Genomic DNA, 13,588 nt, shown 5'->3' with positions numbered 1-13,588 from the left:
GGCGGGGGAGCCCCGGGCGGGCTGCAGCGCAGGGCAGCAGGCCGGGCGCCGCAGGGAAGTACCGCGAGCAGCGCGTTACTCAGCGGGACGGCGAGTACTTCCCCGCGCCGAGCACCCCCGGCAGGCGCGGCAGGGAATTCCGCCGGGCTGGGCTGGGCTGGGCCGGGCAGAGTTGGGCCGGCCCCGTCCCTCCCCTGCCCGCCCCTGGCGCCGAGCAGGACCGGGCTCGCCCGAGTGGCTGGAAATTCCCGCGGCGGCGGCTCCTCCCCCGCAGAAATCCCCTCGCCGGGGTGTATAGGCGCTCGCTGCCGCCGCCGCCGCTCACTCGCGGATGCCTGCCTGTCTCGAGACGTCGTCGCCAGCACCAGGAGCCGCGGCGTCCCGCCGCCCCGCCAGCCCCGCCGCCATGCTTAGCGCCCACCGCCCCGCCGAGCCGCCCGCCGTGGAGGGCTGCGAGCCGCCGCGCAAGGAGCGGCAGGGCGGGCTGCTGCCGCCAGACGACCGCCACGACAGCGGGCTGGACTCCATGAAGGAGGAGGAGTACAGGCAGCTGGTGCGAGAGCTGGAGGACATCCGTCTGCAACCCCGCGAGCCGCCCGCTCGGCCACACGCCTGGGCCCAGCAGCTCACCGAGGACGGCGACACGTAAGTCGGGGCCGCGGGAGGCCGGGCCGGGACGCGCCGGCGGCGGGGAGGCGCCGGGCGGGGAGCGGAGCAGAGCGCGGAAAGTCCCTGGAGCGGCGCCAGGAAGAGGCGGCTCCGCGGCGCGGAAAGCCCCGGCCGCCGAAAGCCCCGGCTTTCGAAACGTGCACATGACTGCGGCCGTGACCCGGGCGCCGCGTCAGCCACGTCCCGCGGGGGGATTTGGGGCTCACGTAGGGTGCTTCCTTTTTTTCTCGGTGCAGTTTCCTCCACTTGGCGATCATTCACGAGGAAAAGGCCCTGAGCCTGGAGGTGATCCGGCAGGCCGGTGGGGACGGCGCTTTCCTGAACTTCCAGAACAACCTCAGCCAGGTACGCTGCACCCCCGGCCCGGGCCGCCCCCACAAAAGGCCCGCGGGGAATTCCCTTGGAAAAGTTTCTCTGTAGTTGGATGGATGCTAAGTTGGAGCCCACGTTGGGGAAAGCACCTGGCCCACTTTGAGCAGTGAGGATGCAGCACTTTGTCCTACTGCAGCCTCTTACATTTTCCATATCCGATACAATGGATTGTATTCCTCTCCATTGGGATGTTAATGATGTCCTTCATATAGATGGAATGTCTGATATCTGGAGAGCCCCACATCCATAGCTTCCAGACTAAAGAGCAGCAGTGTGCTGTGCCAGGAAGCATGAAGACCTGACTTGCAGTACTTGCAGTTGGGCAGAAGTCCTCAAAAGCCACTGCATGGTTTGTGTATTTGGACATTTGCCTCACTTGTCACGTAACTCAAAGCTGTGTGTTCCCTCCTGCCTGCAGACTCCACTCCACCTGGCGGTAATCACAGACCAGCCTGAAATCGCCGAGCACCTGCTGAAGGCTGGCTGCGACCTGGATGTCAGGGACTTCCGTGGGAACACCCCACTCCACATCGCGTGCCAGCAAGGCTCGATCCGCAGCGTCAGCGTCCTCACGCAGCACTGCCAGCCCCACCACCTCCTCGCTGTCCTGCAGGCCACCAACTACAATGGTACGCTCGCGCTGCTCTGGCAGAGACCTCTTGAGAAGTATCTCGTTCCCTTTGCAGTGCTGAGGAGGCCCCAAAGCAACGCAGTATCTGACTTCCTTAAGATGTCATGGGTTCAGCCTTCTGGGCCTTCTTGCTCATGATCGTTGGCTCTCATGGGCCTTAAGTTTTGTATTTTTAGTGAGTACTTCTGCATAACTGCATACTCTGCAGTTATGTTTTTGTGTGTTCCTTTTTTTTTTTTTTTCTTTTTTTCCTTTAATTTTTAGTTGTTACAGTAAGGCACAGTTAAACACTGGAATAAAGCCTCTAAGAAATATTTCCAAAATCCAACCCAGTTATCCATACTTAACAGAAGCTGGAAAGCTGTTTTGAAAAATGTGTTTTGCCCTGGTTAATTTACAAACTTAGATACTGTCCTGTCCTATCATCCTGACTTTAAACAAGTTATGGGACATTAGGTAAGACTTACTCAAATTTTGCCTTCATTTTTATCTCCCAGGACATACATGTCTCCATTTGGCATCTATTCAAGGATACCTGGCTGTTGTCGAATACCTGCTGTCCTTAGGAGCAGATGTAAATGCTCAGGTATGTACTTTACAATATGAATTTGACTGAGCTGTCTAGTCAGAAGAATCAACAGGTGTGACAGTGCTAAGTCTCACTCCCCTAATGCAGTACCTCATGTTGTTTCCAAACAGGAGCCATGCAATGGGAGAACAGCACTACACTTAGCCGTAGACCTGCAGAACTCAGACCTGGTGTCACTTCTGGTGAAACATGGGGCCGATGTGAACAAAGTGACCTATCAGGGCTACTCTCCATATCAGCTCACATGGGGACGAGATAACTCCAGCATACAGGAGCAGCTGAAGCTGCTGACCACAGCTGACCTGCAGATACTGCCTGAAAGTGAGGATGAGGAGAGCAGTGAATCAGAGCCAGAGTTCACAGAGGATGAAGTAAGTACTGTTTGCTTCTTTTCAAGAGAGGAGTCACATCCTGCCCGTTGTTTGGCTGGTGTTGCAGGGATGACCTCTTCCCTATAAAACTTTTTGGGATAACAGCCCATGAAGTAAGGCTGTGCTGCCAACCATCACAGGAGTGACGGTTAGGGCAAGGATATAAATAGAATGAGCTTAAGAGTGAAATATAAATAATACACTGGGGAACAGAGGGTAGTTTCACACTGTGTGATTTCTCTGTAGGTATACTACAGAACTTCATGACATAAAATAGTTAATGAGTGGATTCGGACTTCTCAGCGTTTGTTTTTGTGACAGTCTTAGTGCTGTTAAATAGCAAATGTAACCATTTCAGTGTGTAAGTTGCAGACATACTGGAGTTAGGGCATGTAGAATTTGGCTGCTGTCCCAGAGTAGATGGGATACTCCTAGTAGGAGTTTGGCATTAACAGCATTTTGTTTTTCTTCCAGCTTATGTATGATGACTGCTGTATTGGAGGAAGACAGCTGACATTTTAAAGCTGAAGTTTCTGTGAAAAGTGACTATGTACATATGTATAGGAAAAAAAAGCCTGACTTTCTTCATTTAAAAAGAAAGTCTATACTCGAAGGAGAAAAAAGTACTGAGATACTACACTGCCCAGCCAGGAGCACGTCATGCTAACAGGTTCCATGTTCTGGCCTGTACTTCAGTAACAGGAATGGGATGTTTAACATTGTTAAGAGATCAGTGAACGTGCACACCATCTGATAAAGAGCTACATTATCTAATTTTCTCTGCTGCATGAGGATAACAGACTGCACGTCCAATGTACTGTAAAAAATGCATTTGAGAGCGGCCTTGTGACACTAAGTGCTGTGAGGAGTGCTCATCCCCTCGGTGGCAAGACAGGCCTGCACAAACGTCCCATCTGCTTCAAGACTGTGAAGTTGGCATTAGGTTAAGGCACTGCTGTGCCCTGCTCCCTGACCCTGGCTGCTCAGGGTTGAGGTGCAGCAGGTGGAGAAGTCTGACCATGGGAAAGGTGACCTGGCTGCTGGGAGGAAGGTAGCAATGATGTTAACTGTGGGCATTGGAAACTGTGTGTTTCACACCATGTGTGTCATAATTGCTACACTTTTTAGCAACTGTAAAGAATGTAAATACTGTACATTTTTGTTTATAATTATTTTGGTACCTGTGAGATATGTATTTATTAAAAAAGGCAAATTTCTGTACCCAGCCTTCGAAACAGTTCATTATCCATCTCATCATGAGCTGCATGGGATCCACATGGTCAGCTTTTTCAGTAATAGCTGATGTAGTAAACATATGGGGTCAGAGGCTGGGGGGTTTTGGGTAGTTCACTACAGGAAGAGTAGGACATGTAAGCAGCTTTCAGCTCCCAGCATTTCTGCTGCAGCTAATTTTAGCAACACGTAGGTGTAGCTTCCTGTGCTGGTTGTTGCAGGCGGGTAGGGGGTTGGGATTCCCCATCTGCTGCACAAGTGCCAGATTGTACATGCTATGGAGAGACTGAGTCTATCTTCAGTGAGAGGTGCCTGCTCTAGGGGCACCTTTTTTCCAGCTCCTGGTGTCTCGGGGTGCAGTGAGGATGCAGAGCACAGCTTTGAAACCTGGTTACTCTTGTATTGACTTGCTCAGGGACGTTTGCAGAGCAGCCCTGTGCCTGCCTTCCCTCTCATTTATCACAGCCTGAATCTGCTTTGAACTTGGACACCTTCAGACTTTCCAGCGGGGATTTCCGCAGGAAGGAGCGCATGCCCGGGAACGAGCACTGCTGCCTTTCCCCAAACTGCGGGTGGGGGCCTCCCCTTCTCCCTGCTGTGGGAGCTGCAGCTCTCCCTGCCCAGCCTACAGCTATGAAATAGGTGCCCTTAACACATTTAAGTTATTCCTCTATGTTTTCACCAGGAATTAGTGCAGATGGAATAATTCTGCTTAAACTCCCATCTGCATCTGATCGCCTTTTGGCAGTGTGGTGCAGAGCAGGCCTAATTTTAGCTGCAGATACTGGAACAGTATGTGATGAACATAAAGCAATCGCTCAGTTGAGTGAAGCATGACCACAGCCAGCTTTCGGGCTGCATTTCACCTGTGCCACAACCTTGGGATCAGGGTGGAGTGCGTCAGAGCTGCTGACGCAGGACAGAGCTCTGCTAGGAGCACCAGCCAGGGGACTTTCGTGCAGCTGGCAGTTGGCCAGGCTTAAAAGCCAGTGTGGGCGGTGATGGTTCCAGCTTGCCCAGGGAGACCCTTTTCCTCTCCCATGAGGGATTTCTGATACAACTTGTGCAAAGGGCTGTTTGGTATGAGGAAGAGCACTGCAACTGCCTGGTGCTTCTTAATTTGCATGGGAGCTAAAGGCTGTTGTGGAAGTGACTGTACAGAAATTGTAATCCTGAGTCATTTATACTTCCCCTCCGCTCTCATAGCATTAGAATTGCCCAGGTGTACACACTGGAACTTCCTTCTTGTAGAAAGGGCTATGCCTGAAGTTCAAGCCTGCACATTTTCCAGGACTGGGTCCGTGCAATAATCTTTTTTTCTGGGGCTTTGGGCCTCACCCTGCACTCCTGCAGATATAGCACCTACTAAATCTGATCTGTGGATGAAGTGGTGGGGGTTTATCCACCTACAGCAAAGAATCCCAGACAAATTTCAGCCTTTCTCGATTAAGCACCACGTTGCAACAGTTGAAAATAGAAAATGTTCCAACATCCAGCTACGTCCCAATTTCCCACTGACAAAACATGGGCTTGAAATTATGTCAGGGTCCTTTGGAAGCATTCACCACCTATAGATATCAATGTGCTGGAAGTGCTGAGGTACATGGCCAGACCTGGTATACAAATATTTAAACAGATATCATCTGAATACAAATATTTTTTACTCAAAGGCTGGAGCGAGAGAGAAAAGTGCAGTTATCAGGAGTATCGGTCTGGTTGAGTACGTTCAGAGGCAGTTGTATGTTCCCTGGTGCCCAGCGCAACATTTAGACAAATAATACGTTAGGCAGGTGCAGTTATAACATCATAAGAGTTCTATAATGACTGAATAAATGAAGCAAATGCTGTACTGCTGTACAAGGAAGTTCTACAGCTAACCAAATCATTGCCAAAGTACTGCTTATTCTACTGTTTGCCTTCATCAGTCATGCAAAAGTAACAAAGTAGTGAAAATGCAGGAAATGCAGTTTAAAGCAAATAGAACAGAGGGTAATGTGAGAATATGTGTCTGTTCACAAACTAGCTTTGGGCATGTTTTATATTTGCAGCCACTCCACAGGGCATATTGCTAGTGCAGTGTTTCGCCTTTTCACTTGATGGAACTTGATTGTGCTGTAACACAGAAGTGAAGATCATCCATTATAAGTTACCCCCCACCTCCCAAGAAAGCAAATTTTGACACATGCCCTTAGCCACTGCTTATCTGCACTCTTTTCCACACCTATCCATTTGGAAAGATCTTTTGAGACTGGCTTTGTTGATAACCTTCTGCTTCCTTCTTAGCACTCTTGTAGACATGTCTCATTAGTGAGAATAGGAAAGGAAGATCCTTAAGCATTCATTCATTCTGCCACCATGGCTGCTGTTAGCAGAACAACTCAGCTTGCTCTCACTTGTCTGCTCCCTCCTGCCAATGCTCCTCCACATTGGCCCAAAACTTTCTTCCAGCACCTTGAACGCCTTGAACAGGGCACTATGAGGCTCAGTAATCTTTAAAGGGTTCAGAAGCATCCATTCCACATACAGATCAGGGTCCGATTCAGTTTAGTTTCAGTTTCCTGACTGGCAACTGCCAGGAGCATGCCCTACAGAAAAGCATACAAAAAGAGCAACTATCAAGCAGTACCGAGCACAGTCTCCTAATTTCAGCAACCCTGTGATTTAAAGACTGCCAGAGATCAAGGTGGCCTCTTTCTGTGAGATGGTTCTTCATGAGGTTTTATTGTACAGAACTTGTAAACTTCTGAAGTTGCTGCACACCTCCAACATCAGCAGCATCTTGTGACAGGATTGCCCCGGTCCACTTACAAGTGGTGTGAAGAAGCAATCAGATAACTTCCTTTGAAATGCCCCTGACTACAGACTGATCCTCATAGCACATTCTCCTTCCGATTTATCCTGTGGTATCGTAACTCTATTTCCTCCTGGGACTGCAACTTTTGCTGCCTTCACTCCATGGACATTGCTGCCCTGGAGCTGCTGGGAACTTCCCACACAGGATCCCTCATCCCTCTGTTCTTCAGAACCAGGACAAGCACACAGCAGTACATTTCTCCCATTCCTTGGGAATTCCCTCAGTATTTTTTCTTAATGTAATCACACCTATTGTTATTAACAGGGTCAGTTCTCTCCATTAGCCCAGGTCTTCAGCACCTTTGTCTTCCCCTTTTCTGCTCCCAACCAGCAGCACGATCTGCCTTTTCCTGCTCTTCTCTGCATTCCAGACTGAGCCCTTTCTTTGGGTCTCTCCTGTTCTCCTGCACCAGCTTCCCTGTGAACTCATTCACTCATCCACTTTCATGCACTGTACTCCACGAGCTAGCATTTTTGTGTCCATCCTGTGCCCTTTGCTCATATCTGTAGATCTCTTTGATAATCTCTCAGGGATATTCCCATATTTCCTTATATTGCACAGACAGGTCTGAACTCTATTTCCTCCCACACCCTCCTCTTCCTCTTGCCTCAGTACTCTGGCTCCCTGCAGGCCTCTCTTACCCCCCAGCAAATTCTGAACCCTTCTCTTTAACTCACTGTACAAATTGTGAAGATGCAGATGCCTCACCTCAGCCTCTCTACCCTCAACAAGGAGAGCTAGGACAGGCAGCCCACATGTTGGGCAGCTCACAGCATGAGGGGCCTGCGCTTCAAGATTTAACTCCTACATTGCAGATTTGACTCTACACCGCAGGATTTAATGCCTACAGTGTGGAGTTTAACTCTTGCTCTACTGCAGCCCTTCATCATTAGGAAATGGCTCCCTGTTGACTCTTTGGTATTTAACATACCACACATAGCACAGAAGCACTACTGGACCAGACAGGGCCAAGGCACAAGGTTTAGCAATAAATTGGCCCCACATACAGCTAGTGGGCCCTGCTGCATGACTGCCTCAGTAAGGCTCAGTGCACCAAAAGGCAGGGAGGACACTAAGAATCTTGATCTGTTTAAAAAACAGTTGCTGGCTTTACCCCACAGCTTTAATTTATTTATTTGGGACAGGAACTGCGGCCGTACAGCCTCTCCTCATCTCCAACAGCCAGTCAGAGCTCTCTGAAGCCTGCACATCAGAACCAAAAGCTGTTACATTTAACATGGTTTTAGTGTAAGAAACCAAAGTCCAGAGGGCTTGAAACAGAACCACCCCTTCCCTGGAGGTTTGACTTCCCTTCTTCCCCCTCGCTTCAGCTCTCAGTTTGTCCCAAGGCCATGTGCTTGTCCAATTCTCCAAAGAGGACTTTCCAGTCTGGATCAGAAGAAAGATGGGTTTTTCTCTGCTCAATCCTTTCTGCTGTGTCACTGCTTTAGAGCCATCACAAGCCGCTGCAATGCATGCTGTCACTTTTCCCAGCAGTGGTCACACTGCTTGTGGCCATAGAGGTCTCACCACCTCTCCAGGCAGACTTGTCCCCACTCTGGTCCCACCTCCTGCCTGCTGCTACCCTGCTTATTTATTGAGCTTAACCTGGGGATTAGTGTTCTTACTCAGAAGGAATAGGCCCCCAAACCTTCAATTTAAATCCTTTTCATGTTCCCTGTTTAAGGTAATGAGATTAATTTTCCTGTGTGTCTTTCAAAGGACACCCTGAAAAGAAGCTTCTCATCCCTCCAATCAAAAATAAAACACAAAGCACGATGTGAAAACAAATGAGTGAATGTATGCTAAGTGCTGCAAGATCATCACACAGAAAGAGCCTTAAAACGCAAACATTTCTAACTTGAGTGCACCCAGAAAAGTGCACATGGCTATGATTACAGAGTAAGTTTTAACTCAGTTAATTATTATCCCAGGATTTCAATAGCTTGGAGGAGGGAGTTTCACAAGGAAGGAGGGAAGAGTTCTGCAAGCACTGTGCTTCACAAGCCTGTTTGTCTGCACTTGGGACTGCCCAGGTGTTGCACAAGAGGCAGCCCACACTGAGCAGCTGCCAGCAAGGGGCTGTGCTGCTCACCATGCACACAGTGCAGGAGGACTTGAGCTGTCTTTTTCCTCTCTGCATGGGAAAAGGACACGCAATTTCTGAGCTAGAGATCTAAGCATGTGTTGAACCAAGGACTGAAAGTCAGTAATGATAGCTGCCTGGCCCAAGCAGCACACAGAGCGAAACCACCCTCTTATTTAAATTTTTCTAAGAGGAGAACTTTCCACTCCAATCTGCGTCAGGGCTGATGCTTCTGGACTCAGGCTAAAACACCAGCCTGACTTCTTGTAGTAGCCTCTCTGAGAAGCCTTGCACCAGCAAACAAGAAAGCAAACAAAATCTCACCTCAGCTGCATGAAGCCTACTTACCCTGGGCTGTGCCAAGCTTGGTCTGAGGAAAACTCTTCAGAAGAGGGGGATTCACACCACCCACTCACCTCTAAACACGCTTGACCTGCACCTCCTGTCTAACTGCCTCAGGAAATTTCCTGAGCTGTAGCAAAACATCCCACACTGCCTGTCTGCCCAAGACCTATCCATTCTCCCATCCCTACAGGCTTGCCCTACAGCAACAGCAAGCTGAAATGCCTGGCATTGAGATGCTGGCATATCCTGTGGGACCCTGGCCCTCTTCTTAAGGTGGTTATTTTTCACATGAAAATGCATTAAGCTTTTCCCACTGTGTGATTTTTGAATCTGCTCCCAGGGTAAGAGAGGTGGACAGCCACACACAGCCAGCGCTTCTGCCAGCATTGCCTTCTGCCCTGGCGACAACACACCAAGCCAGTTAGTTTTATTCTGTGTGCCCTGGCAAAGGAGGCTGACCTCCAAAACGCATAGGTATCTGCTTCCCTTTGTGAGCCATTTCTGTTTCCAAAGGACCTGTGAAGTTAGGAACCAGTAAGTCTTCATTTCCTTTTTCAGAGAACTCTTGACAAAGTGGGATGAGGAAGCCACCCAGATCATTTTGCAGTTGGCTGTCTTCAGCGCTTCCTTCCTTCCAAGCAGCATTCAAGGTGGTCCATTGAGACTGGGTGTTCTGGGAAGCCCATTCCTAAACGTAGCTGTGCTGAAGGGTAGCAGATAAGAGGAAGAAGCTGTATCCACACACTGTCTCAAACTGGAGAAGAGCATATCAGTACAGCACAGCAACAACAAGGCACAAATAACACCTAGCACACTTCAGAAATATTTAGGTGTGCAAAGTGCGCAAATGTACCTGCACTGCAACATCCTGAGAATTAATGCCAATTTCACCAGACTCTCTGTTTAATTTAATAAAAAGGTGGAATACTTCAAAATAGCTGTTTTTCCCCCAGTTTCAAAGGAAACATTCTGTTTTGCTTTAGTTAGAAGCAATTATTGTTAGAAAACAAACAAACAAACAACGATTAAAATAATATTGAGAACTCCTGAACTAAAACAGAATACTCAGGAGGCTTAGAAAACAAGGTTTTTTGTTTCTTTGTTTGTTTGTTTTGTTTCTTTGGAAACACCAGATGTTTTTGTCACTCACCTGTAATAATTTTTCTCCCAAGTTTTTGCAATTGTGATAACACAATTTCCTCTTCCACTTTTCTCCTGACTCATGTGAACTGGGCATACATCTGACCTGGGGCTTGCTGTCTCATCTGTGAAAAGCCAGCCCCAAAATTTGCATCCAATTGTAGTCTCTACACTAGCTATTAAACTCCTTGGGTTTGTTTAGGGGCAGGTTTTCAGTTGGCCTTGCAGCTGAAAGCCTTCAGTCAGGTCTACTCAGCTGCCCATTGCAATTTGAGGCATTCCTTCACCTCACACAGGTGGATCCTATTTCCTACATCTACCGACTCTGTCTTTCGGCTGCTCCAGATGAACAGCATTAGAAGATAGCTCACAGGAGGGGATATTTTCAAAATAGATCCAGAGAATTTTGTTGTGGTGGAAGTTTTGGGGCTGGAAGCTTACAGCTTCTCACAGGTTAATGGATGCTGATTCAGGCACCCTGTGGTTAGTGTCCTGGTGTGTAAGATGTTACCCATGACTTAGACCATGTCTCCACGCTGATTCAACCAAAGGCGTGAAGCCAGTGCACAGGATCCAGGGCTGTTAGGTGTTTCCCATGCAGATGCTTTCATTTAGCACCAATGTTGTATGAAAGGAACTCATTTTGTCCTTCTCTTCCTGTGGGTAAGTCCCTCGCATTGCGAGCAAGTTTGTCATGAAACACCAGCACAAAGGACTTCTTAGCATTGCTTTAGGAAAAACATTATCTCCACAGCTTCACTAACTGTACAACTGGACCCTTGGCTGCTGTAATCACAGGGGGGGAAAGATAAATCTGTATAGCCTTATTAATGATTTTCCTTAATGTTGTATGAAATATCATCTTCATCTCTGGTCTGCAAAGCATCCGAGTCTTTGAGCACAGCTAAAATTAGCAAGGGAGCCATTTGGAAGCAGCATTCCTATGGGCGGTGGTGAGCTGCCTGGTGAGTAGGGGTCCACCAGTGCAAGCTGCCTTGGGGAAGCTGCTGCTGTGAATGACACCATCCTTCCTGGGGAGACAGCAAACCACCACAGCGTGGGTGTGAAGAACGATGGAGCAGTGCTGGGTCCTACTATAAAGGGAGCTTTAAAGGGTGATCTAAAATGGAGGTATGCCCTAACGCAGGTTGGGAGAGGCGCCATCTGCCCACCAGTTCCACTGAAGTGAGCAGCAGTTCAGCGCCTCTCCCACTGAGCCTCCAGAAGTTCTCCTGGAGGAAGCAGGAAAGTGCAAGCTGGCTCCCAGTGAGGGATCTGACTTTACCTTATTTTGTGAAGTGGTGAAAAAGAGGCAGTGATGGTAAATGCAAATATCTGCAACACATCAGGGCCTCAGCACGGAAAATATTTTGAACCTGCTCACCCCTTGCAATACACAAGCATGCAGATAAAGGAGCAGTGTGGCTGTGACATGTGATTCACATAGGCCTTGCTGCAAAGACCAACTGCTCTTCTGGAAAGAAATGTTGCTGAAAAGTCTCATTGAGTAAGGAGTCTTTGGACTCCCTCTAAGACGTGATTGAAACAGGTGCTGAAGATCTGCTCTTAAGAGGGAGAGCTTGACACGCATTGCTGCCTTTGGCATTACAAGAAATGAAGAAGAAAGAGGAAATGATCTGAGCTGTATGCACGCAACATGAGCTGCATCAAACAGCAGTTAGTACGATTCTCCCAGGATGCAGTTTTGCAGCTACATTACTGTCACTCTCTCTCTTAGTGCTGACAGCCAAATTATTTCTTGCATAGCTGTAGTCACACACCTAATAAGCTTGATCCTGCACAAACCCAGAGCATCTTCCCTTTGCTAACAGGTATTCTGTTGGGTCCTGTGCCTGCAAAGCACCAAGATCTCCAGTGTAATTCCAGACGTGGTGCTGGCATGGCTCTGAGCATCCCCAGGGTGGGCCCCAGCTCCACCCAGCCCTTGCAAGCTGTGTGCTCCCCATCTGCCAGCCAGGCTGCGGGTGTCACACAAGAGAGCCTCTGTGCCAGCAGCCAGCACAGCGCACACTGATTAATTCTAAAGGAATGAGGGAGAGGGAAAGAGATGTTTTTGCTAGCAAGCAGCCAGCAATTAAGGATTGCAATAATACTAATGAGCCTGACCAAGGGTGATATTAGCTTCTCAAAATACTTATAGCAAAACTAATACTACAGGTCTGCAGTGGGGAAAGCTGAAGTGTAGCTACTCTATGGTTTATCTTATCCCTGCTGCTGGGTGCCATAATTAAAGCATCCCTGATCCATCAAAGCACTTTCCAGGGACAGAGAGCAGCAGGGGCTGAGAGAGTGAAGCCTCTGGCCCTGCCACTGCTAGCCCAAGTCTGCATGTGCCCCAGGTCACTAGGACCCAGCACAAACCTGCCCTGGAAACAAGGCAGAGCCTGCAATGGGCATGCAGCCTGCAGGACTCAGACTGTGAGCTCCCTGGGGCTCAGGCTGCTTGCAAATATCATTGTGCATCTGCCTGGAGAAGGTTCTGCCAGTCCTCTCCTTTGCAGGGCCACAAGGATTACAAACTGGTAAAAACAGCACTGGCAGAGTTAAAAGTGTGATGCTTCCAGCTGTAAGTGTACCCACCAATGTCTGCTGTTCAGGCCCTCCCTCTGTGCAGGGCTTTCCTCAGGTGCATAAGGTTCCAGCAAAAGAGCAGATTTCCATCCGTGATATATAATAATGTGAGGTGAAAGACTGTGGGGTCCTGAGCAGAGTAAGGTGGATATTAAGTAGGATTTCTGGCTGGGCCTGGCCCATGCAGTTCCATCAGGTTTCACCTTTGCTCAGCCCAACTTGCAGAGGCGCTCTATGCAAATGCAGTTCTCAAGCTCTGACACACGTGACTTTTGAAATGTTCAAGCTATTCAGAGAACAATTTATAGGATCAAATTTTCCTATGTCCCCTCAAGTCATTTTATTAATCACTGGGACCATTCTCAAATGCCTTTCAACACTGAGAAATTCCAGTTAATCATAGCCTGCCCTGCTATCACCCTTCTCAGCATTAGATGGAGAAAGAAATGATGCAGCGAGGACCTTAGTCACACTAACAGTGCTTCAAGGCTAAGTGGGGAATGGGATGTGAATCATCTTTGCCTTTTCTTTCATTTAAGGGAAATAGAGAATACAACTGCTGCTCTGACTATGAAATGCAAAAGACAGTGACAGCGCTTCCTGCTTTATTCCCACACGGGTCCATGCAGCCCAATCCTTCCCTGCATGCAGTTATATGGACTGAAATAGCCCAGCTCTATTTAAAGCCATTCCTTGGAGATTTGCT

The 13,588-nt window shown here is 48.6% G+C and overlaps 1 protein-coding gene and 1 long non-coding RNA gene across 2 annotated transcripts; one reads left to right on the top strand and one right to left on the bottom strand.

Moving 5' to 3' along the window:
- The first annotated feature begins 316 nt into the window (after nt 1–316).
- NFKBIA (NFKB inhibitor alpha) lies at nt 317–3,857 on the top strand. Its single transcript, XM_052696857.1, has 6 exons — nt 317–645; nt 906–1,014; nt 1,460–1,670; nt 2,170–2,258; nt 2,372–2,632; nt 3,107–3,857. Exons 1-6 carry the CDS (start codon nt 332–334, stop codon nt 3,152–3,154), a joined length of 1,032 nt encoding a protein of 343 aa, XP_052552817.1. The 5' UTR covers nt 317–331; the 3' UTR covers nt 3,155–3,857.
- A 2,625-nt stretch (nt 3,858–6,482) lies between these two features.
- LOC128087372 (uncharacterized) lies at nt 6,483–10,531 on the bottom strand. Its single transcript, XR_008209802.1, has 2 exons — nt 10,301–10,531; nt 6,483–9,853 (listed from the first exon to the last, which is right to left on the bottom strand). It is a non-coding gene; the product is annotated as an uncharacterized LOC128087372 (long non-coding RNA).
- Nucleotides 10,532–13,588: the final 3,057 nt, after the last annotated feature.

Source organism: Tympanuchus pallidicinctus, unplaced genomic scaffold (assembly GCF_026119805.1).
Source record: "Tympanuchus pallidicinctus isolate F22 unplaced genomic scaffold, pur_lepc_1.0 scaffold3, whole genome shotgun sequence".
NCBI lineage: Eukaryota > Metazoa > Chordata > Aves > Galliformes > Phasianidae > Tympanuchus > Tympanuchus pallidicinctus.
Note: the sequence above shows the minus strand (reverse complement) of the source record. Positions and strands in the feature narration are given on the sequence as shown.